This window comes from Neolamprologus multifasciatus, chromosome 10 (assembly GCF_963576455.1).
Source record: "Neolamprologus multifasciatus chromosome 10, fNeoMul1.2, whole genome shotgun sequence".
In the NCBI taxonomy this organism is placed as follows: domain Eukaryota; kingdom Metazoa; phylum Chordata; class Actinopteri; order Cichliformes; family Cichlidae; genus Neolamprologus; species Neolamprologus multifasciatus.
In genome coordinates, this window is record NC_140448.1 from 24987647 (window position 1) to 25012266 (window position 24620).

Sequence of the window (24620 nt, forward strand, 5' to 3'; positions counted from 1 at the left end):
GCTAACTACAGGCAGGTCAGTGGGGGGGGGGGGGGGGGGGGGGGGTGGCATTTTACTGCAAGTGCCAAATCTGTTGAAAACAAATTCAACTCATGGGATCTGCTCTCACTCAGGTGCTGAGTCTGTAACTGGGCTATGACAGAGTGCTAATGTCAAATGCAGCAGTGGGGTTAGCAGAGGGAGGAACATAACAGCCACCAAGATTACATGGTGTAAGTCCCTGGGCAAATAATCTGGCCTGAGTCCACAGCGCACAGTTCAAAATCACCAAACAACGGTGGACCTTTAAATTTAGATTTGCCCATGCTACTCTTCTATTCCCCTAGACAAAGACCACAGACCAAGTGTTTTTAGCAGAATGTTAATGATATTATTTAAACATGTTTTTTTTTTTGGAAGGAGTACTGTGGGGACTTCTGGGTGGAGAAAATGAGAGTGAGAGCAGGACATATGAAGCAATGTTGGTGAATCATTAGTAAAGAGGAACTGAGGGCAGCTATGAAGAGGATGAAAGTGGAAAGGCGGATGGTCCAGATGACAACCTGTAGAGGTATGGAGATGTCTAGTAGAGCGAGCAATGGACAATTTTGAGCAGACTGTTTAACAGAGAATGCCTGGATGAGGTCAGATACCCGGGGTCAACCATCCAAACCAATGGAGAGGGGACAAGAAAGGTGAAAAAAGAGTGCATGCAAGGTAGAATAGGTGGAGGCCGGTGTTAGGGGTGATTTGTGACAGAAGGATAGCAGCGGGAGTAAAGGGTAAGATTTACAAGATGGTAGTGAGACCTGCTATGATATATGGCTTGGAGCTGGTGTCACTGAGAAAAGATAGGAGGCTGAACTGGAAGTGAGACAGCTGAAGATGTTAAAAATTTTCTTTGGGAGTGAGCAGAATGACAGGATTAGAAATGAGAATATCAGGGGGGCTGAGCAGTTTGGAGACAAAGTTAGAGGCAAGTCTGAGATGGTTTGGACAAATGCAGAAGAAGGGACAGTGGGTATATTGGACAAAGGATGCTGAAAATGAGGTAGCGCACAGAGAAAGTGCATGCATAGGGAATGGTGTGACAGAAAAGGATGCTATGGATAGGGTGAGATGGAGCATCCACTATGGTGCCCCCGAAAAGGAACAACTAAAAGATGAAGAACAAAAAAGAGGATAAATTTTATTTTACTTGATTTGAAATAAATCAGACACCATGTTATGTCAAAACATACAACAAGGAAAACAACAGAAATTATGGCCTCCCTGAGATTTATATTCATGAATATGATTGTCATTACTTCAGAGAACGTCACAGCTGGTGTACAAAAAGAAATATGAAAGCCACGTTTGTCTTTAAAATTTAATAGATCATTGAAAATTACTCGGTTCACCTACTTACATAGCAAAATAATTAACTTTCCACATCAAGAAAGTAGATAAAATTACTACAACTACAGATTCTTAGTTTCCACAAATAAGACCTGTTTTCAGTTTCTAAAATGTAGATTCCTCATCCTTTGCATGGCTTCTGTTTCTTGCACTGAGTGGAGACATTTCGACTTCAAAGGTTTTGTCAAATGCACTGCAGTCCACGAGGAATGCTCCTTTTTCCAGGGAAATGCACGAAGCAAATCGGTGACCCCACAGAATCTCATCCTGTGTGTAGGATGTCCTTGCCTGGCATGTCATACCTGCAGAAAAGCATCAGCGGGTTAGGAACCAGTCACTTTATTGGAAAAAGATCCAACAGATTTTATCAGGACATAACTTTATTGTGTGCAAGTTTTCATGAAAGCACATCTTTTCTCTGCATTTATGTGCTTGCAGCACTTTAGCCAGCACTGAGCCATAAGAATAAAGTTTTTTTATGAACACAAATTTGTTAATATTTTAGATAGTGAACAGTAACAGTAACCTTTTTCTTAGTTGGTTTCAGTTTGCCAACCACTCAAACAATGCCAAAAAACTACCACAAAGCAGCTTTATGAAGATCTATGCTACCGTACGTGTTACTGTAACATTACAAAACAACCAGTAAACATCACAACAAGCAATAAAATCCCAGTTTAATAATAACACACATACTTAGCTCTTTTCAAAAATGACAAAGATGCAAAGTTTGTAAACGTAGCTGTATCCGTATTAAACAGCACAAGCACAACATTTCTACAAACCTGATGCCTCCACAATGCCTTCCAGGATAACGATAATCTCCAGTGTCTCCCTCTTCAAGCGCTTGGCCCCCACCTCCCAGAAGGGACTACTGTCATTGATGATATGGGCAATGGTTTGGGGCTCTACCAGGAGAAGCCTGTCTCCTCCAGTGTCATAGCCCAGATTGATCTCTGTCTGCTCCAGTGGGATGAACTCTCCCTCCTTGGTCTGCCTGGATTTGATCAGCTTGGCTCGGATCTTGGCGTCCACCATGTGGCTCTCTCGAAGGTCACCTATGCGGAAGAGCAAGCAGAGCTTCTCGTCACGCTCGCAGATGACACAGTGTTTGCTGAAGATCAGTGTCTGGGCCCTCTGCTGTGGTCGGGAGATTTTAACGAACATACAGCCCACCATCACGGCATCGATAATGGAGCCGGTGATGGACTGGACCATCAGGAGCACCACACCCTCAGGACAATTAGCTGTTACCCTCCTGGTGCCGTACCCAATAGTCCTCTGGGTCTCCAGAGATAGCAGCAGGGCTGAGAGGTAGCTGTCCACATTTTCAAAGCATGCCTGCCACTGGGAGTCGTGGACGTGTGCAATGTCATCACGTAGCCAAGCATCTAAGAAGTAGATTGCACCAAAGGACATCCATGTGAGGATGTAACAGGCAGTGAAGACGAGAAGGAACCAGAGATATTTAAGATCTACTAATGTGGTGAAAATATCTGAAATGAAGCGACTCTTGTCTTTAATGTGCCCCAGATTAACCCTGCACTTGCCGTCCTTGGTGACGTAACGCTGGCGCTGATTGTTGGTAGTAACACATAGAGGCTGCTCGTCTCCCAGCAGCTTGCAGCGCCTCCTGAAGCTCTTTGCACTGTGCCGCTTCTCTGTTGGAGAGAGAGCAATGTTGCCCCTGAAGGTTGATTGCCATTGAGAGCTCAAACGTTTAAAGTGTTTGTTACGATGCATGTGCAGAGATTTCGATGTGTCTTCTACTGATTCTAGAGGAGTTTCTTGGATGACGTCCTGTTGATGAACCTCATGCTCAGCTGGAGTGAACACCTGAAAGGAACTCTCAGGTGGACACTGAGGGCCCTCTTGGGATGGTGGGGGTGATGAGCAGTTAGTGATCATCATGGATCAAAGTGAATTTATCTGCAACCTGAAATTGCAGAAAATATTACATAATCACAATATTCCAAAAGTATTGCAGAAAAATGTGGATATGGATGATGTGATGTGGCCAACAATGATTCAACATTGCACACAGTTCATGTTTTATTGTCGGGGAGAGTTTGTGTACACAGAACAGAATGGTTGAGTAAACCAATGGCTCTAGTCGTGTAGACGTTCAGAAACCAAACCAAGCATCATAGTGAAAAAGAAAGGTAATATATGTGACTTCAGACATGACATGGTTGTTGGCTGAAACCACGGGAACGAGTGTCACAGACAGAGCGCTGAGGTCAGAAAGCATTTAGTCAAAGTTTACACAGGATTTGTTACAACAATCTTTTAATACTTACAAACAGATAAGTAGGTTACTGAAAATGTTCATGTAGGTATTTTTTTAAACCAACAAAAAAGTAACTATTATTCTTTACTGGCACGATAGATAAATAAAACATGACTCAGTGTCGGTGCTACATTTTAAATAGGGCACAAACAGGTTGTTTGGAAAAAAGAAAGGAATCGGTTTTCAGTAGCAGCAACATTTCTTCTAGTACTTCCTCAACAGCATTTTCCACAGGAGACACTTTGGCATGTCACAGTAAGAAAAGGTAATGAGTAAATGGTTAAGTAAAAGGGGTATTGAACTTAATGGATCCCTGTCACACTGTCAAGTCATAGTATGAGACTGGGACACAAAATTAATAAAACCATTGTTAACATTAAGTGTTTGAACTGCATTATTAAGTGTGCAGTGATGCAAATGTCTACATTGGTGAGGTTACATATCCACCTCTGACTGGCTGACAAATGTATTCAGTGCAACACGTGCAGTATATTAACTTGTCACTTTGTGTATGTCGTGAAAAGTTCTCACCCCTGAACTTGTGCATTTGTTAGAAGTCTAACTTCCATTCTAAAGTAATTTAAATTAATTTAAAACACCAATCAAAATAATAAATCTGGTTCTTGTCATTCTTTTACTGAATAGAGAGAACACGACTTAGTCAAACTATTTCTAATTATTTTATTTAATCATCTTCCGGAAGAGAGAGACATGCACAGCCCAAAGCCATTTTGCAGATCTCTAGCGTTAGAAACCAAAAATGGTTTGTGTTATTTTGGTCCTTTACACGTCACACATAGTTTCGAAAAAACAACTCCTTCCGTGTTACTTAGTTCCTACTTAGTTCTGTCTGGTTTCCTGTATATGCATCTGCAGCTCTGCACTAAACTTCCTGTTTTTCAGTCTGGCTGAGCACTTAGTTTATGAGTCAAAGCTGCCTTGCTTTACAGGCCTTTATTATTAAAATACATAAAACAATATAATCTAAAAAAAAAAGGACTAAGAACATATATTTATTCTTTAACTATATTTACTTATTCATGCTGCCAGGTCATCCTCTATTTATATTAAGGTGATTCACGAGGTGACCTCACATGCAGATCAGCATAACAGCAGGTTTCATCTGTCTGAAGTGGGCTGATCAGTCACCGCTGCAACTTGTTGCAAATGCAGGGATTGTCCTAATTCTTAAAATTAATCTGAACTACACCAAAGAATACAAAGGATTTGAAAAGATTACCAACTGTATTTGCCTGAAGGCTTAAATCTAGAAAGTAGTGTCCAGATGTGGCCAAAATTCATCTTGACTACACGTGTGCCCCATCTGTGTAATACATTTAGAGCTATCAAGCAACATGAGTCAGGGAGACAAGATTTTACTACAAGGAAACATTCCAAAACAAATAACTTACAATCTTAAATCTTTTTAGCCCATTTATATTTTAGAGTTGCTTAAGGATTTTGAGCAACTAGTAGCTGTTTGTAGATGAGGGTGTCGCATATCTCACATGTTGTATTGATAATATAAACACACTTAGCAAGATTTTTGTTTTAAAAATAAGCATCAGCCATATGTGATAATTGTCAAATAAGATGTAGTCTATAAATAAAAAGTAAACTATTATAAAATATAGTTTATATAGTTTAACAATGATAAAAAATTACTGTGTTACAATAGCCAGTTGCATAGAAAATGCAAAAAGTGCCAACCTCAATAAATCAATATAATTTAATATGAAGCTTAATTATGAACTCAGTCCAGCCATTTGTAAGGTGCAACAGTATAAACAAATATGGTGGTAATACAGATTGATATTCAATTAATATTATCTTCTACAACTTTGTAACTTTAGAGGTTTTATATAAACAATAGTCATTTCCATACATGTTGAACTGTTGTGGATGAGTTTTATTATTATTTTTCTTCCTTTTTTGTTTCATTTTCAATGTAACCAGTCCTTGTGATGTTTTTTGTAACTACATTTACAATACGTTAATACTTAGTCAAAAAATATTTTGAGTAAAAAAAAAATTACATTGCCAAATATTCCATGTTATGCTAAGCTGACCTCATGGTGCACTCAGACTGACAGCTACTCCAGGCAACGTAAACCTGAAGTAAGTCGACAAGTACAGTATGCATGTATTATAAAATTTTTAATGAGTTATGTATATGTAGTGTAGTTTAATCAATAAGGGTACTGACAGAAAATAATTCACCCACATTAGACTGTGTTTTTGTTGTTGGTTTTGACAGGTAATCTTTGATGTTTCCCTCAATTTTTACTTTTCCATATCCAATCAATCAGTTAACCAAATTAATCCAAATGTATCATTATGAATAAAAATTAATTTAATTTAGATTCCTGTGAAAACAAGCATTACATAAATACCACACAACAGTGTATCGGTGTTTTCTATTGCTTAAAATACAGGACAAGTAACTGAGTAAGTTTAGATAAAGAAAGCAAAGACAGTAGTAATGTCTTATAGATAGAGTTCACATGTTCAGATTTATTTACTGAAAACGTGAAAACCCCACATACCTCTGCAAAGCATGTCTTAAGATGAACGCTGCTGCTGGTATAGTGTAACTTCCTTCAGCTCATCGGGGTAATCAAATGGAGGAGGAGAGAGTTTAGAGTGAAGAGCTGCTGCTGTGGAGCTATGCAGCTGTTTGTCTCCTCCCCCTCAATCGTTCAGACCACAAACACTGACAACAAAATGTTTTTTCATTCTTACAGTCTGCTTTCACAAACCTAATATGATTCACGGTGCATTCAAAAGCCTGCAACAGTTTTTGGAACATTTCAGCCCAGATACTCTCACCCTAGTCACATAATTTAATCAGCCTTGAACATAATAAAACCTGGGTGTATTCTTTAACTTTTGTAAAGCGATTTGTTGAATTGAAGCTGGAAAAAGTTCCACAAAAGCATGGACACTTAAGGCTGTTTTATAGGTCATCTGTACACCTGTACAATACAGGGATCAAATTAACAAATATAACTTACAAAAATAAGCTGCTACTATATTCTCTGCATACTGAGCATTATGAAGTTGTATGATGGCAAGACCTATCACCAAGAACACTCATCATTTCTATTCATCAAGAACAGCCTGGACAAGGTCTCGAAAAAATTGAGTGTTTTGGTTTATTTGGATAAGTTATATCAGAACACACAGACACACATGGAAAAATTCAGTTTCACTGCTCGAACAAGAAAATTTGCAATACTAAGTCCAAGATCCAGAGCAGGTCTTTCACAACATAATGGTCCTTTAGAGGCGCTTAGGTTCAAACAAATAAACTCCTGAAATCACATCAGTAAGTTTGATTAATGAAGTGCAGCAAAGTTACCCTGAATACGGCATCATGTGTCAACGGAGGGCAAGTTTCTGGTTACACAACCTCAGGGGGCTGGGGAGTAATAAATCCCCAGTGACAACACCTCAACCATTTCTGTGATGAGCTGTTCAGCCTGTATACATGTAAATGTTTATATTTTATGCAAATAACAGAAAATAGAAATGAATAAAGGCAAAGAGTCCTTATTTTCCACAGTGGAAAAGTGCTCAGGTATCTTGTTGGGATTTTTTTTCTTTCCAAGAATCTATTTGATTTTGGCCAAAGCTGCAGCTCTCCTCTCCGTATTCTGAAACAAAGCTCGGATCAGATTCTTCACTTCCGAACTGGAGAACTCCAAAGCCAGCGGACCTTTACTGTCAGCCCACCTATGGAGACGAATCAGAGACAAGTCAGACAGCCACACACAAAAGAAAAATATAGTAAGATAGTTAGATCTTCCAGTCAAAGACTATTAATGGTCCCACAAAGTCATTTTAAGACCGGGGGGATAAATCCTTTAGAACTGTGGCCCCCTCCAGCTTTAAGAAGCAGCTGAAGAGTCATTTATTCAGACTGGTTTAACTAGTTTTAGGCAGTATGATGTTTTATGTATGCTGTTATACATATTATGTTTTTATCTTCTGTGCTTTTTTTTTTTTTAATATGCCCGTTTTTACTGTAAAGCACTGTGGATCCCCCCCATGAAAACTACTGGATAGATAAATAAATAAATAAATATGCATGCATGCATGCATGCATGTATGTAAAAGCAGACTTTTACATACATGCATGCATGCATGTATGTAAAAGCAGACTTTTACATTTATTGATGGAGAAATATCACTGTAAATTCCTACATACTAACTTTTCTTTTATAGCTATAAAAATATGACACCGTCACACTTACAAACAAGCCATTAATTTAAAGGCTGAATGAATTAAAAGTAATGACAAGCCACTGTTACACCACACCTTTCTGTTATTTTCTGTGTTGTGAAGTTTCTTTCTTACCTGTCAACGATCTCCTGCAGATTGGCCTGCAGCACGATGACGAGCTCCTTGAAGGTGCCCCACTTCTTCACATAGAGGGGCACTTCCTCCTGATATTTCTTATTCTTCTTTTCCTCAGCCAGAGGGATAAAGACCAGCGGGCCTTCATCAATTATAGTTTGGCACAACGTCTGGAGATGGTTCCCATCCTCAGAGGAAATGTCCTATAGTGACAAATACAATCCTTATTAAAGATTAAATATGTGGACTCTGAGCATGTAACACGGCATCCTAGTATTAGAACCTGAATAACACTGAATTTCATATTTTATCAACGAAAGACAGCATCTTATTAGGGCTTTATTATGACAAATGTTTATTTGCTTGATTCGTCAACTTTAATTTCAGTAACACAAACCTCTAGCATCATGACTTTGGCAGTAACTTCTGTGATGGCTGTGTTGAGGAGGTTGCCCATGGCTTTACAATAGATGCTGACCGGAAGGACATCCTGCCAGACTGTACCCAACTGCTTCAACTGATGAATAACCTGCAATCAAGGATATCAATTAAGAAAGCATTTCAGCTGCCCCTCGTGTGGCTCTGATGGAATTGATCCCCCCATTTTAATTGATCTAGCTCTCTACTCAGTGAAATGGCCTAAGTATTACCTGTGCTACAAGCCTTTTTCCATGCACTTTACATATATCATTTCATTGTTTGTGCAAAATGGTGGGGGCCCCACCTCAGTGTTGTGCCTGAACACTTCCTGTAGACACGTCTTTGAAAAGCCTTGTTGGAAGGTGTAACTTAACCCTTATACGCCTCTTTTCCACTAGCACCTATCTGGCTCATCTCGACTCTTAGTGTTTTCTATCAGCTGGTACTACCTGGCACCGGGTACTTTTTAGTACCACTCGGCCGGGGTTCCAAGCACCCAAGAGTCGAGCCGAATGGCTCTCTTCTTTTTCCTTAAGCCAAAGACCCAGCAGCAGACATTCCTCAGTGTCCTCCATTGTTGTGTTGCATTTGTGTCACATACAAATGTCATGGGCCTCCTTGCTCTAATGACCCCAGCTACACTGAGGTTATACTCAATTATAGTTCTTAAACTACAAAACCAAGTTTAGTAGAGTAAGAACAAGTGGAAAAGAGGCCTGATCATGATATACTTCTATTCAAACCTTCTTCTAACAACAGTGCTAACCACCACACCAGCTTGGTGCCCAAACTCTTTTTCTATAATGAGCATTTCCCCCCACTCACCTGCCGTACTGCTTTGCTAGCTGCAGTGTAGTTATCTTCATCATCCAGGTTGCAGAAATTGTGAGCAGTGGAAAGTCGCTCCAGCAGTTCAGCTCTCTGAACATTCAGCTGGGCTAAGAAGCATTGGGCACCTGCAAGAAAAAGAACAAAAAGGGATAAATGTTTTTGGAGAGTTAAGTGTGCTCATATTTCAAAGCAAACTGTAGATTGAATGCTGGTCCTTGGTAGGAAACTTTTGCCCCAATTTTGCCATAAAACCCCTTTCTCTCTTTGGTCCAGCGTGACAGAAACTTGAAATCAAATCTTGAGTATCTGAATCATTAATAATTTGCATCTGGCAACAACACAGGGCAGATGACAGAATGCTTACCCAGTTTCCTGAATCCTGGCACCATGTCAACAAAAGTTGCGACGCCCTCGCTGAGAGGCTGCGGCAGGTGGTTTCTGAAATGGTGACCCAGGGTGAGTAGATGATGGGCCAGGTACATGCAGTTGTTGTGCTGGATGGCAGCTAGGTGAGGAAATTTGAGCAGGTTTTCCCTGAGTAACAGAGAAACAACAGTTACTCATTTACATTTTCGCAGTACATCTACTGCTTTTGTCCGTCACATGTTACGTGATGGAAACAGCCTTACTTGTGGTACGTTGGCACAACATCGTAGAACAGCTGGAAAATGTTTCTCACAGTGAAGAAGAGCTGCAAAGCACTGCAAAGAAGAACGGTTTTCAAATTGAGTGCGTAAAGAATCAACCTTCCCTGTGCAGTGTATAGTCTATATATAAATAAAAGGATATTTTGACCTATTTTGGACAGAGGTATTGAAATCACACTGAAACAGCTACAGCTAAGGGACAGTCTTAGATTTCTCATTGTAGAAAAGCACAGAAGGATTATTATCAGGACTCAAGCATACATCAACACAAAACACAGTGAGCTCTCTCAGAACTGTAACAGACCTTTGTGTTGAGCTCCCAACAGCTTCACACAGAGTGTCGAGTGCCAGCTCCATCAGCTGCTGCACTGACTCACTGATGCGACAGGCTGGCAGCCTCAGACTCCACGCAGACAGCTGCTTTGAGTTCTCCATTGTCACCTCCTCCTTTAAGCTCTCTGGCTTGACCTTGCCCTCTGAACTTGGAGCTGGCAGCTTGGGGAGGCGAAGTTTTGAGTCTGGTGTGATCTATTAGATAAAGTTTGTAAGAAGGAAATAATTTGCAGCAGGGGTAATTACAAGGGTAATCACACATGCATGTACTCAAGTGGAATAGTTATTTAAATGCATCTTCACACAACAGTTTTTTAGGAGGTGGCCTGATAAAAACCATTTAATCATTTTTACACAAAGATCTTAAAAGGATAAGGAAAACTTCACAATATTAGCTAAAAATACAACATAATTCCTTTTTTGACGTTCTGTGGAATGTTTTTCACATTATGATAAGAGAACATTCAGACACTCAGCCTCACATACTTTGACTGTGTTATGCATCTTTGAGGTCATGAGTTTACGGGCTGCTACAATGACGTCCTTGCACTTCTTGCTGGCAAAGTGACAGTTAACATCTCTGGCATATTTGAGCAGGTCTGTGGAATCACCCTGCAGATACTCCATCTCCTTTAGAGACTTCTCAAACTCCTCTGTTTCCTTTATCACCTTCAACACAAAAAGAGAACAAATACATAGTAAAAATGTAGTTGCGTGTATTATAATATTATTATACTAGATAAAGAGCTGTTAGGTCCATACAGTGTTGTATTTCTCCAGCTGGCTGCTGTTGGTGGGGATGGAGTGGACCAGGCACTCATGTATGATGGTGTGGGACATTTCCTCCCAAATCAGCTCCCCCAAGATAGCGGACAACTTTTTATCACCAATCGACACGTCTGGAAAATAATAAACAAGTGACTTGCCTCTTCAACAAGACTCAGATGCAAGATTTCAGGTTAGCATGGATAATTTCTCCTCATATTCAGTCTGTCATTGCTTTCTATGTAACGACCCCAAAAGATGTAAAACCCAGTATGTATTTTACAACCAGTACGTGCAGCCATACTGTACCTAGGAGGTGTAAATGAAGCGTCTTGAGCACCAGCAGCAGCTTGTTGTAGACCTTTGAAGGTGCGCATCGCTCCTCGTCGCTCTCCTCCAAACACTGCAGGGCCAACGTGGTTCCCTCACCCTGCTGCTCAGTCACTCTCACAGACAGAGACGCGTACATCACCAACGGCTTCAACATGTTCTTCAAAAGCACCTGACCTGAATATCAACAGAAAGCATAAGTGAGCGGGGTTCTGACCTCAGGTACATTGTGCTTCAGAGCTAAATAGATTAACCTGGCTGACTCACTTGAGAAACATCTTTAACAAGGAAAATTATGTTATAAAAATTGCAGCGCTGTACCACAAATATGGTATAGAACAGTCACACATTCATCATAAATACTTATACATACTTATACAAGGTATTATACACATTTTAAAAGGACACAAAAGCACTGCTGCTTTATGGCGGTGCTGCTTCTTCTTACTGAAGAGTTTGATCTTGTGCTGAAGGTCTCCCTGGATGGCCAGAGCTTGCAGGACAGAGCTCAGTAGTGTAGGTGGTTTCAGTTCGCCATCCTTACTGCAAGCACTGCTCAGTTTCAGCTCCACCTTCAAGAAAGACATCTCCCCTGCAGGCTCTGGGAACACACACCCAAAAGCTACAGCTCAAGTATACTTTAAGATTAGCTTATAAAATCTAACTAATGTGTTCAAGCCTTTTAGGCACAATCGTGGATAACTTTCTCACCTGGAAAAAGGTGCTAGTTAGCAGTAGAGCTTGGCTTATTTATTTAGCACATGAAATGTGGAAAAGAGCTCACACAAAGAGTGGTACCCTGTTCTTTCAGGATGTCTTACCCTTTGTGGATGGTAACTTCCAGATGACGAGGCGTTTCCATTCATCTCCCAGGTGGTAAATGAGGTTCTCTCTCTGCACTGTCAACTCAGAGCTGAGAGCACTGAGGAGCGGCAGCTCAGAAGTCTTCCAGCGCTTCAGTGACCCCACACTTTTCCTCGCCTTCAATAAAAATATGACCCATGAATTAGTCTGTTTATGTCCACTCAGCTACCGAGAGAAAGCATCTTACACAGGCAACAAGACAACAACTGTGGAACAGTAACCAGGTCACTTTAGGGCAACATTTTCCCTCTTCTTCATTTAAAAGAGTCACATGTACGCAGGAGGCATTCCAGCCATCTCTTTCAGTCTATTTAACACAGTTGTTTGGGGTTCTCTTTTTGTATAACTGAACAGCATTGCTAGTGCAGTGTATCCGGTCACAGCAACTGACACACACAAAGACCCCAAAGGAACTAAAAAAATCTTTTAACAATGGCCCATTTTATCATGGTATTTGTGTGATTGTATTTGTTCTGCCTCATCTTTACTGACACAGTCATGCCTTTTCTTTTCTTTTTTTACTTTAGTTTTCCAGCTGTACTTCACTTAGCTTAAAACCACTGTATAGGCTCACTGGGGTGAATTGCACATTGGATTAGTTATGTCATAAAAATGCCATTGAGTGAAAAGGCCAAACATAGCTACCTCTGTTTGAATTAACTACAAACAGCATACAACACTGACTGGCAGTGCTTTGTTCTTTTTGGAACAGCTTTTATTATATTATTTTATTTCAGTCACCCTCTGCTTTTTTCACCTCCACATTCTGTATCACTAAATATTTTAACTTGTTTTTTAAACATTAAAACAAATTTCTGTTTATCAAAATGAAAGGAAATGAAAGAACTTGTTAAGTAAGGTAACACAGACTTATTACCTTAACAGTAAGTAGAATAAATTAAATAGTACTGGACTGATGGTTAATGATTGCCTTTCTAGTAAGTTGAGCACTCAAAAAGTCTCAGAAGCTCACATTTATCTATGCCTAAGCACCAAACTCCAATGGATGCTATTCACAACTCAAGGTTTGGGATCTTGCTCAAGGACACTTTGGCATGCGAACTGGAGGAGTCCGCGACTGAACCTCTAACCTGCTTTACCAACTAACCTGGGGCTCATGTGTGCAGTCACCTTAAAAAGACCAATTTTTGAGGCAGATAAATGCTGGTTTAGCGCTGAGTATTGTTTAAAGTAACCTAAGGCTGTGTGGACATGAATGAAGCAGCTCTTACCCTTTCCAGCCGGTTGGCAGCATCCACATACTTCTTCTCCAGTAAAGCCTTGTTGAATTCTTCCATTGCACTGTGAAACTGAGTCACACGGCAGATGCGTCAGACAGAAAAGCTGGCCAGTTCACCCTATTTTTCAGGATAATTTACAATCATAACTCATTGTTATTATTATTATTATTATTATTGTTGTTGTTATATGAAAATACATTTATGAAATCCAGGAACTGTTAAACACTACATAGAAAAACAGAACACACAAATTCTCAAAAAATATAAACTCAAAACATACAAGAGAATTAAAAACGAACATACAAGCAATTAAAAACTGATAAGAGATGATTAAAGGATCACGAAAAGAACACAAACGAGAGAAGAATAGACGCTATCACATCAAAGCAAATAATTAAAAATGTGTTTTCTGAAGTTTCATGAGGAGAAATTGATTTTGCAAGTCTCAGCTCATCATGCAGGATTGTTCCATGCCAAGGGGTCCTATTACATTTAAGTGATGCTAAAACTAGTAAGAAGATGATCTTCTCCTTTTTGAAACAGTTGGTGTGCTTTTCTCTTTATATTAAAAAAAAAAAAAAAAAAAAAAACCAAAAAAACAAGAACAGTAGTAAAGTATCCTAGAGCAATAGAGACCTTTATTATGGGAGCTGTTTGGCGAAAGGACTGGTTGGAAGCATCCATGCAATTATTTGACTTTAATATAAAAACTCAAGAATAGTGTACCTCTTTTAGGTGTCCAAGCATTGTTATGATGACGGTATTTTTCTCCAGCTGTTGCTTCAGCTTTGTATATTCAGCCACGGCTACATGGACGTTCTGCACCTACGTCCACATCAACAAATACTTTAAAAGCATGCTAATAAGTTATACCACAAGAAAAACCTACTTCATGAAACAGAATGAGACCTGGTTCAATTTTCACTTTAAACAATTTCATACATACTTCATTCTCAATGCAGTTTTTTAGAGTGTCCATTTCTTTGGAGACTGCATCAACCTGTAACATCAGCTCCTCTGATGACTGGAGACTGGGCAGGAAATCGTTGTATCGCTTATTTATCATGTCGCACACTTCTTCCTGGAGAAAACACATAAAGACAACCGAGTCATTTATTTCATAATAATAACCATGAGACAACCATTTAACTTTTACTCATCTATAACCTGCTGAATAAGCTCAGATAGCACATTTTTGAAGTTTATTAACGATTACAATTATTTGTGTGTTGTTGAAAATAAGGCTGAGGCTTAGTGTGTAGTGTAACTCTTAATAAACTATCAAAACACACAACAGTTGATATGAATACACTATGGTGGAAATCATGCAAAACCCAAATAAGAGCAGTTAAATTAATTTAATGCGGCAGACAAACGTGGAAGAAGGCTGTCAGAGCTGGCTAAAACTCAGCAGCAGGTGTCCTGAAATCCTGTTAACTACAGCCTATTTATTACTATAAGCAAAGATATTAGACCTAAAAAAAAAAAAAAAAGATCAGCTGGCGATAATAAACAAACACCTGGTGTTTGTATCACCTACGATGCCCAGCCAGAAACATTAAGCCTGTTTAACCACGGCACGGCAACTCACATCATTCATTATAAGATCTGCATCAGACCAAGAGTCGTCTCTAAATCTAGAGAAAGCATAACTTATTTCTTAAGCTTACACACCTCCTCCCGTTGTACAGTAATATTTACAAGCCACGTAACCTAGGTGTCAGTACTGAGTCTGTACCACAGATAGCTTAGTCCAAATCTTGCTAAACAAACGAAGTTAACTCGCTTTGAGCTTTACTGACAGTCTGCATGTATTATCCGATTTTCTGGTTAATTTTTACATGCAGCTGAGTGTAACTTCAGGTAGTAAAGTTAAAGCAATGACGGGGAACTAACAGTAAACCCGCTAACAGCTAAGAGTTGGTTCAAACTTTGCGTAGCGCGACGTTAGCTGATGCTATGACGCTAGTCGGTGGTTACCTTTGTGTCCTCCACTTTTCGCGACATCTTGCTTATTTTGCCAGACAGATCCTCCTTCTCCAGTTTGCCAGAGCTGGCTAGAACTTCAGTCACAAACGACGCCATGCTTTTTAGTAACGTTATATTGTCCTAGCAAAACTGTGACAGGTCAGCACAACAGCAGCAGCTCAGGACCCGCCGACCGCTCCGATTGGTCCTCACTTTGATTACGCCTGCAAACTGCCGCGAGATCAAACCACTACCGCCCCCAGGTGTTCCCGCGGGGTAGATGTAAATATTTTTGAAAAAAAGAAGAAGCTGACGCAAAAAGACAGTCATAAAAAAATCTTGTTAGTCTTTCATCATTTTTGAATTAATCTTTAATCTTTTCTCGGTTTGATTTTATTAAACTTTTTTAAAACTGTTTTAAACTATTTTAATTGTTTAAAACACATATAAAGTACACACAAAAATACTGTCTGAAGCTCAAATTGTCTGGTTTATATGTGGAAATTTTGACTCGATTTTAACTTTATTTTATCCATGTCTTGTTTTCTTTTTCATTTACCTTTGGTCAATGAGCTGGTTTCAGTTTTTGTGCAAATGTACTGTTTATAAAGTTGGGGGATCCTGCAGTCAGGTGAGACTGAAAAAGTCACTTGGATGAGTGACGAAACGTTTCTCCTATTGAAAACGCTACGTCCAGATCAACAATTGTTTTGTTTCTTTAATTACCCTGCGGGCAGGGCAAACAAATTTTATTTGATTAACTTACTTATCTTAATGGTTAAATTTCATATACATAAATCCAAATTTTCTAACGCAAAACCATACTTTCAATGCTTTTTAAATGAAACCAAACTATATGTTAAAACTATACAACTTTCCCAAAATATAAAAGCTTTTAAAACCATAAACGAATGCTTCTTGTTAAATATTATGTGATTTTTTTTCTTGACTGTATCTATTTGTTTTTACATTTACATTCACATTTATATTTACTTTGTGTTTTGTCAATAAAGTCTATTAAAAACAACAACAACAACAAAAAAAAACGTCCAGATGAACAGACTCAACGCTTTGGAGCTTTGGTCAATAGGTGGCGATAATGCTGCTGTAATCTGGTGTTCAAACCGCAAAAAACTAGAAGAAGAAGAACATCGTTATTTCTATGGCAACGACAACTACCAATTTGTCTCTCTTTGTCCACAAGTGTTTCGATTTATATTTTTATACACATATATATACATTTTTTTACTGCTTACATTTACACCTTTGACTAATGGCTTTCTTTACGAAATGAAAGTATCTGCACAAAGGCGTGTGTGTGTGTGTGTGTGCTAACTGCAGCTAATAAAAAGTGCTACGGGAGTAGCTAACATCTCACCGCTAAATAGTCATGACAGATTGCTGGAACACAGACACCGGAGAAGCTGTCTATCGGTCCCGGGATGCTATCAAAAACTTGAAAATAAAGTAAGTAGCCTATGGTTGTATTAGATCTTATTTTATACGAGTACTGAAGGGTAACTCATAAAGAAAATGAGTATTACTGAGACCGAGATGAGAAATTTTTGAGCTGTTTTTTCACCAAACTATTCCACTACTTTCACTGTTTTAAGAAAAGAATGTGAAGATTAGAAATCTACGTCTACAAACATATGTGTTAACGTCAAGACACGTTGTTTCCACGCTTTATTTCCATTTGTTCACGTCCTTTAGGGTGCGCATAGAGAGAGTGACCTCCACATCAGCTCTCACACAGCATCTCCAGCAGCAGTTTCTGTCCCGGCAAGACAGAGGAGCAATTGAACTGGAAACACTGTCATCACAAGGCCAGACAGGTAAAATTACAGTGAGGAACTACTTATTTTTTGCTTGGTTAGTGTTAAGTCAACGTATGATTTCCGGCTTTCCAGCTTGGTTTTAAAATTTATGTTCAAGCTGTGATCATTTGCAGGCCTTGAAGTTTACTGAGGATGTTGCATGAGTTATTATGGCTACATAGCTCAAACCTCTAGCCAGTTTAAAGCTGGTATAAAGGTGGACTTTGCATGAAATAAAAAAGAGTGCTACATTTAAATTGGCAGTTAGTCGCCCTGAGTAAACTTTAATACTACAGCCTGTTCTGCACCAGTCCAAGCTGTTCTACAATACTTCCAACTACCCCGTTAAGCCTTCAAGCTTAGCCCATAAATAACAACACAACATTATTATCATTCTTTCTGTGTTTCAATGTCACTTGCTGAACAGTCCTTGGTGTTGAAAATGATCAGTCATCTTTCCTCATTTTCTCTTTCCTGTCCTCTTGTTCTTAAATTCTGAGAACAAAGTTCTCTCATTTTTCCTCAGAAACTGGCTGTACCTGCAAAAAAGTATAACTGAATAGTATTCCAACCATAACTTAATTCACATTCTGCATGTATTATTAGCATAAGTTGTCTGGAAGCAACCTCAGGCTGCAGCTGAAAAATTGACATAATTGATACAATTTCTTCATTAAAGCCTCTATTATAATTAATTATTTATTAATGGTGTTCTGAACTGGGGCGTGGCACTTGTATTTGCCCATATTAGGATGGCTCTTTCCTTTGAGGCTTTTTTTAATATCTTGACATTTATGCTACTCTGACATCAGGTGATAATGAAGAGGAGCTAGTGGTTGGCTGGCAGGAGAAATTCTTCAGTCAGGTAGAATTTTGAATATTTAACATCCTACTCTCACTGCAAATTATATTGAAAACAATTGAAATGTTTACTATTTAAAACTGGACATTACTACTTTACATTTCTGTGACTGTTTGTAATTCCAGTATGAAATGGAGCTGTTCCAGAACGAAGCAGCATGTCAGACCCCTCTGGATCGTCAGTACCACACAGAAGTCAAAGCCCTCAACAGGGGCAAGGGTCAACGCAATCGCAGAATTTTCACATACACCGATCATGACCGCTACACCAGCTGCCTTCCAGTACATCAGCTGGTAGGTTGCAATGTATTCTCACTGTATTTGTCCAACACGACAAGCATATTTGCAGAGGTATTCCAAAAGTAATGTTTTTTTTTTAATAAATATATTTAAATGGGACACACTAAAGGCTAGATTTGGACCAAAAACATGTTGTAGGTTTAGAAGCAGTTACAGTATTTATCACCTATGAGTTTATCCCTTTATCATGTGACCAAATGGATGTTTACTGTAAAGGCTTTTTGCAGTCCTCTGTGTGTTGTGCTTGGTATTTGTGGCATAGTGCAGTCTAGCTATCCTTAAAAACCTTACAAAGATCTATCAAGTAAAGTTTTGTGGATCATCACGTCTCATAAGACATGCCTTCCAGCAAAGTTCAAAAGCAATCCTTTTAACCACTCATTTAGTGGCCACATTAGGCCCTATCATGATTGTTTTTGAACTTTTTGTGCCCAATAATGGCCATAATTTCAAATTTGCAGGGAACATGCAACACATTAAATATAAAAATGTAGTGCAGTGTATCCAAAGTGCAGGTGTACCTATCTTTAAGGTGTATTTTTAGTACAAGGACGTATAGAGTACATCATACAGTTCATAATGCAGTTCATAGTGCAAATGAATGATACATCCATATAGTTTCAGTGCATAATGGTGCATAATTGCTCATACTTACTGAACAGGTGATGTTGAGGGTGGGAGAGGCTAGTGATGATGATGCTGGCAGCTTTCCTCATGATTCTGGTGGCATATTGTGATGATATGGAGGGCAGACTGCAACCAGTGTTCTTGAAGGCTCTCCATAATACTTTTCAAGCTGCTGTTTGTCCTGACTGTTTTACCGTACCTGTCAGGATGGAGAAAGTAAGCATGCTGTCTGTGATGGCTCTGCTCACAGTACTTTCCCTGACAGTTTTTTTTTTTTTTTTTTTGATAACTCTGATAGTTTGACACCTTATTTGCTACACATGGTCTAGACTTTTCTCTCCAAAAGCAACCAGCTTTGCAGATTTCTAATTTTTATTTATTTGTGCAAAATAAATCTAAGACCCCAAACTGTGCAGTTCCAGCTTCTCTAACTGTGTTTGTGTGTTTCTTGTAACCTTGTGGCCCTCGCAGCAGCATGCTACTGACATATTTACCACCAAATCCAACCCAACCTTCCTGGCTGAGAGGATGGCCAGTGTGAGACACAGACGTCAAGAAAGACGCACCATGTGGGTGAAACTATGTTTTCAGATTGATTAAAAGCCTACATTGTCTTTCCTCATTACATTCTGTGTATTATTTTCTATTTATCTTCCTGTCTAAATCCATTATAATCCACCTAATGATTCTTTTCCTAATAAAAGTCAAGACATAAAAATAGGATATAATCCTAACTCTAGGTATAAACATGTAAAAAGTAATGCTATATTATTGGCTGGCATGCTTTGCAGGGATTCCAGTGTCCCAAAGTCAAAAATCATCAACTGGGAGCCAACAGAGGAGTTTGTGAGGAACAGGCATGTGGTCAATAATGTCATGCAGACCATGCACATCATGGGGGACCTGGGTGCCAGTGGAAGGTAAGGGAGTTGGCTTCGTTCACACTTTTGATCTCTCATAGAAAATGCAGAAAAAGTTAGTATTCATTTATTAGGCTTCACTTTCTTAGAACATGTAGTCTGTACTCTGTGTTGGTGACTTTGCTGTCTCTCAGATCAGAGAAATCCATTATGCAGTGTAGGCCCTGCTTGTTTTAGCTTTTCGAGGGGCAGCTTGTCTTGCAGCACAAAGTGAATGAGTTAGGAAAACTTTCAGTCTGTCAGGCATTTTTCTCCTTGTTCTCCTATTACTAGGGTTGATTTACTCAGTATTTCTTATGTGATTTTTCTGTTTGTGTTTTTTGTTTTCTCAGGCTGGGCCAGAAAGAAAATGAATGTTTGCTGGCAACTATAAAAACCGATGGCTGTGGAACAGTGATTGTAAAACCTGATTTTAACAAAGGCAAAGAGCCCTACAGGCAAGTCTTCAGCATCAGTGGAGATGCGTAGCTCAAGTTCTCACTGATAAATTATTATTATGTTTGATACTAACTGAAAAGACAGCAAAAGATCATGTCAGAAGGTGATGAATTAAATGCAAAGCTGGTGTGATGTTTGTGTTGTTGTGCAGGATTGTAACAGAGGGGGAGAGGAGAGAAGTTTGGCGTCTCACTGTTGAGAATGTATCGGCATGTATGAAACCCGAGGACAAGGTCAGGGAGCAGAACATGTACAAAGATGTGAGTTCATCTTCATGCTTATTTTTTTCAGGCTTCAGAAAAAGTATAGTCAAATAACAGGTCTAATCACACAAATACATCAACTTTTCTCTCTTTGTAGCTGTACATAAGGCACAAGGAGTACTTAAATAGCCTCGTGGGACAGGACTTTGAAATGGTAAGACACCTAAGGTCAAAGGATATAGTCACAAATTGTCTTTGTTCTTACTAGAATTTATTCCTGTAGCCTCCTCTAGGTATTCTGCGTTACATGACGAATGGAGAGATAGGTGAGTAGAAATACCGTGCCCATTTTTACAGATACTTTAGGAAACTAACAGACTTCATCATTCAAATGTCCTTTTTTTGTTCTTCTCTCTGCCCAGTCTCAGCTCAAGGCTTTGAATATGATAACTTGTACATCCACTTCTTTATGGAACTGCCCAACAGTGAGTCACATGTGATACTTCCAGTATGCAGATGCACTGTGCACTTTATAATGAATTCATTGCATTTAATTTGCCAATTCAGCCTAAATTATTATTATTATTATTATTATTATTATTATTATTATTATTATTAATAATAATAATAATAATAATAATAATAATAATAATAATAATAATAATAATTTTATTTTTTTATTTAAGATTGGTCCAGTCGGCCATTCCAGTCTATGTCAGGGGTTACCCAGACCTGTCGGACTAAAACATTAGGGAAGGTGTGTATTGAAAAGATTTGTTCAATATATTGACAGCATGGCTGTTTGATGGGATATGTATAACTCTGTATGTTCTTTTGGCTAACAGGAAAACGTAGCTTTCTTTAGCTACCCCTTCAACTTCGAGGCTTTCTACATGACCGAAAAAGAGAGTGACCGTTAGTATCAGTAACAGATAATTGTCTTTAGGTGATTCACTGTTTTAAAAGGTTAAACTGACACAAGTTTCTTGTTTCTAATTTCAGACTCAGTCCCTCAGTGGCCAGTGCTCTACTTCAAAGTTCTTTCACTGGACTCCTGGCAGCGTTATCGAACTGAAGGCTATGGCCATCTGCTGTTTCCTGCCATGCCTGGTATGCTATATGTACTGGAAAACTGATGGATTGAAATTAGGGAAGAAAATATACTGATAATTTCTCATATCCTAAGATTACACATTCAGAATAAACGGCAGTCCCAAAACCAGTTCAGTTAATTTACCCTATATTATAAATATGCATGCCCTTTGTATGTAGCATTTTTGCTTAGAAATGACTAAAATGAATAATCTGTCCTGTTCATCAACTTTAATCAGCCAAATGTTGGAGCTTAAGTTAACATTTAGAAAATATATTTTTCCAATTATTAAAATTTTACATTTTAAAATTTTTATTTCAGATAAAAATGTTTTGATTAGTTATAAAAATCACAACTTTTTATTGTCCTGCATTATATGTTTTGTCTGCATTTACGTGTGTGCACGCCAGGTAAACACACGGTGACGTGCCACACATGGAGACCCCTTCAGATGGGGACGGTTTCTGCGCTCAGGCGCTTCTTTATTGGAGGTTCTCCAGAGCTTGAGGACCACAGCTACGTCAGAATACCAGGGACATTCAAGGTAGGGTCAAAACTCTCTATGGATCTGACAAATGTTTACACATAATTTAAATAATTTAAGTGTATGATTTTTCTGTTTTGCTTAAAGAGGATTAGATTTAAAGATTTTTATTTTTTTTATGAATAAAAGAGTGCAGAACTTAACAGCTGCTTAAAATGCCACACTGGATTATAAAGAAAATACTTAAACATTGATTAGAATGTTTGCCTATTCAAAACATATTCTAATTCTTGATTTAATAATTAAATTATTTACATAATACAATTAATAAACCCAGTAGGCTTACTGCATTACTTCATTAAACAGGTAATGACTTATTTGTTAAACTACAATCTATTAAACATTTAAATGTTTAATAGAGCTTAACATAAGTTCTGGTTACATTTATTCTTTATCAAAAGCAATGTGTGCATACATGAGACCTTACAAATGCAGTGGATAAATTTAACTCCTGGTACAATTATGAAGGCATTCTTTAACCTTCTAGTTTTATATACATGTTTTATGTTATGTTAAATATGATCATTTTTATTTTATTTTATTTTTTAATATGTCTGTGTGTGGCTGCAGGGGGAGAGGCTGAGTCGCTTTGGCTTCTGCACTGAAACCACAGGAAGTGTCACTTTTAATCTCAACTGTATTCAGCAAGCCAGGTAAGTAAAGCCTGGCTTCAGAAAAGTAGCCATGCATAGAGTGCCTAACAAATTTATTACACCACCACCCAAGGTAAGGTTTATGCCACAGCTGCCCTAAATTAACAGTATTGTAACAGTAATGTTTTGTAATGGTTAACCACCAATTTACGTGAGCTATTTAATTGAAATTATATTTTGAAAATAGTAAAGCACACTATTATTATTATTATTATTATTATTATTATTATTATTATTATTATTATGAATGAAATGAAAACACGAATTCCAGTCTAATAAAGAGGAATTGGATTTTTAGTTTTAAACAAGTGTTTGACTGATTTCTAAAATATTTGTTTTCGTGTTTTTTATGACAAGTAGTCTAATAAACTTGTTAAGTATTGTACCTAACATTTAATAGAAATATATGTACTACTTATATGGTTGGTATGCTCTACATTATCTGCATTGTTATAGATGATCACATTTCTTCACTGGCTAGACTTTATTAGTTTCAACACAGCAGCAAATCTACAACTTCACAACTGTCTCCTATTTCACAGTCCCACAGTACACTGTAATTTTATTTTTATGTTAGTGCAGGTGTTGAAAATATAAACCTCTGATTGTTTGCATTCAGATGATCATCAGTGATAACATGAAATATTTTAATTTCATGTGCAGGGCCTTTGTTGATACTGCCATGTTGAAGAAGAGGAGACAGAGAGTTTTTGACCAGCTGGGAGGATTTAGTCAGCAAGGAGCTGTTTGCACCATCCTGGGTAAGAAGTCTGGATTTTCAGGACCCACTGGGCTTAGGCTATTAGTTTGAAATCTAAACCCTGTGGGAGATTAACTCGCTGAGATACAAGTTTCTTTCAGCACTTCAGTCTGACATATGTGAGATATGGATGGATTGGTTATAGCTTGGTTTGTTTTCTGAGCTATAAAATGTAGCGTATTATTTCAGACCAGTTATATGTAAAATCAAGAAAACAGTTAACCTTTTTTTTTCTTTGTTATTTCTGTTTGTATTCGTTATAAATTGCTATGTAAGCCTTCTCTGTATGTGTGTAGTATTCGACTGGTACTTTTTTCCTTTTGCAGAGGCCTTTCAGAGGGCCAGGAAAAAGATGCAAGAAGCCCGAAAAAGTCTTCCACAAGACCTGATCAGCAGCGCTTCCCAGCTACAAATTGAATCCTCTGCTTAAGTCTGAAAAATGGAGTAGGGCTGTTACTGTTATTTTTTTGAAGTTTAGATTATAGATTATCACTGGCTGTAATATAAGTGAGTTTTTCCTCACAAAGAGGAAAACCATGTCTGAATGTTTTAATCTTTGTATTTATGGCTAACATAGTGGATGGTGTAACTAATGAAGTTACAATATGAGTGAAGCTGGTAGTTAATAGAGAGCAGAGCCATTATACCTGCTATGTATGGTTGTACCTGGCAATGCATTTTTTTATAGTCACTGTTTATATTTGATTTCAATAAACGGTCTGATTGTTGGCGTTAACTGAGGCTTTTAAAAACTTGTGAATATAAAGTAACGTTTTGAAAGTTTTATATTTTCAGTTGGTTACTTCAAATATCAATGTAGTTGTCATATTTGTTGTAATATAAACATTTTATATCAACTATTACAATTATCTTTAAATACTTAAAAAAAACATTAAATCTTTTTTTCTTCATGCACTATATTTTATATTTGGTATATGATATTTAGGGGGATTCATACAGTAGTTTAAAGCTGTTCAC

The 24620-nt window shown here is 38.2% G+C and overlaps 3 protein-coding genes across 4 annotated transcripts; 1 reads left to right on the forward strand and 2 right to left on the reverse strand.

Annotated features, from left to right (window-relative positions):
* Positions 1-73: 73 nt before the first annotated feature.
* Positions 74-6289, reverse strand: LOC146510332 (G protein-activated inward rectifier potassium channel 3-like). Its single transcript, XM_085175307.1, has 3 exons — positions 6214-6289; positions 2163-3313; positions 74-1679 (listed from the first exon to the last, which is right to left on the reverse strand). The coding sequence occupies exons 2-3, from the start codon at positions 3286-3288 to the stop codon at positions 1483-1485; spliced, it is 1323 nt and encodes a 440-aa protein (XP_085031433.1). The 5' UTR covers positions 3289-3313; positions 6214-6289; the 3' UTR covers positions 74-1482.
* Positions 6164-15647, reverse strand: zw10 (zw10 kinetochore protein). Its single transcript, XM_085175306.1, has 16 exons — positions 15439-15647; positions 14405-14539; positions 14185-14283; positions 13450-13527; positions 12175-12334; positions 11802-11954; positions 11333-11530; positions 11021-11157; positions 10745-10927; positions 10230-10453; positions 9908-9979; positions 9643-9812; positions 9273-9403; positions 8425-8556; positions 8028-8230; positions 6164-7402 (listed from the first exon to the last, which is right to left on the reverse strand). Exons 1-16 carry the CDS (start codon positions 15541-15543, stop codon positions 7282-7284), a joined length of 2301 nt encoding a protein of 766 aa, XP_085031432.1. The 5' UTR covers positions 15544-15647; the 3' UTR covers positions 6164-7281.
* A 909-nt stretch (positions 15648-16556) lies between these two features.
* Positions 16557-24445, forward strand: mks1 (MKS transition zone complex subunit 1). 2 transcript variants are annotated; one of them, XM_085175184.1, is made up of 18 exons: positions 16557-16893; positions 17140-17261; positions 18056-18108; positions 18231-18398; positions 19506-19600; positions 19823-19951; positions 20284-20388; positions 20541-20649; positions 20750-20806; positions 20876-20918; positions 21015-21077; positions 21279-21349; positions 21438-21507; positions 21595-21702; positions 22096-22229; positions 22800-22882; positions 23546-23643; positions 23969-24445. In XM_085175184.1, the coding sequence occupies exons 1-18, from the start codon at positions 16817-16819 to the stop codon at positions 24070-24072; spliced, it is 1689 nt and encodes a 562-aa protein (XP_085031310.1). In that variant the 5' UTR covers positions 16557-16816; the 3' UTR covers positions 24073-24445. The 2 variants fall into 2 exon arrangements, with proteins under 2 accessions (XP_085031310.1, XP_085031309.1); XM_085175183.1 differs by having other exon boundaries at positions 16558-16893; positions 19503-19600; positions 23969-24441.
* Positions 24446-24620: the final 175 nt, after the last annotated feature.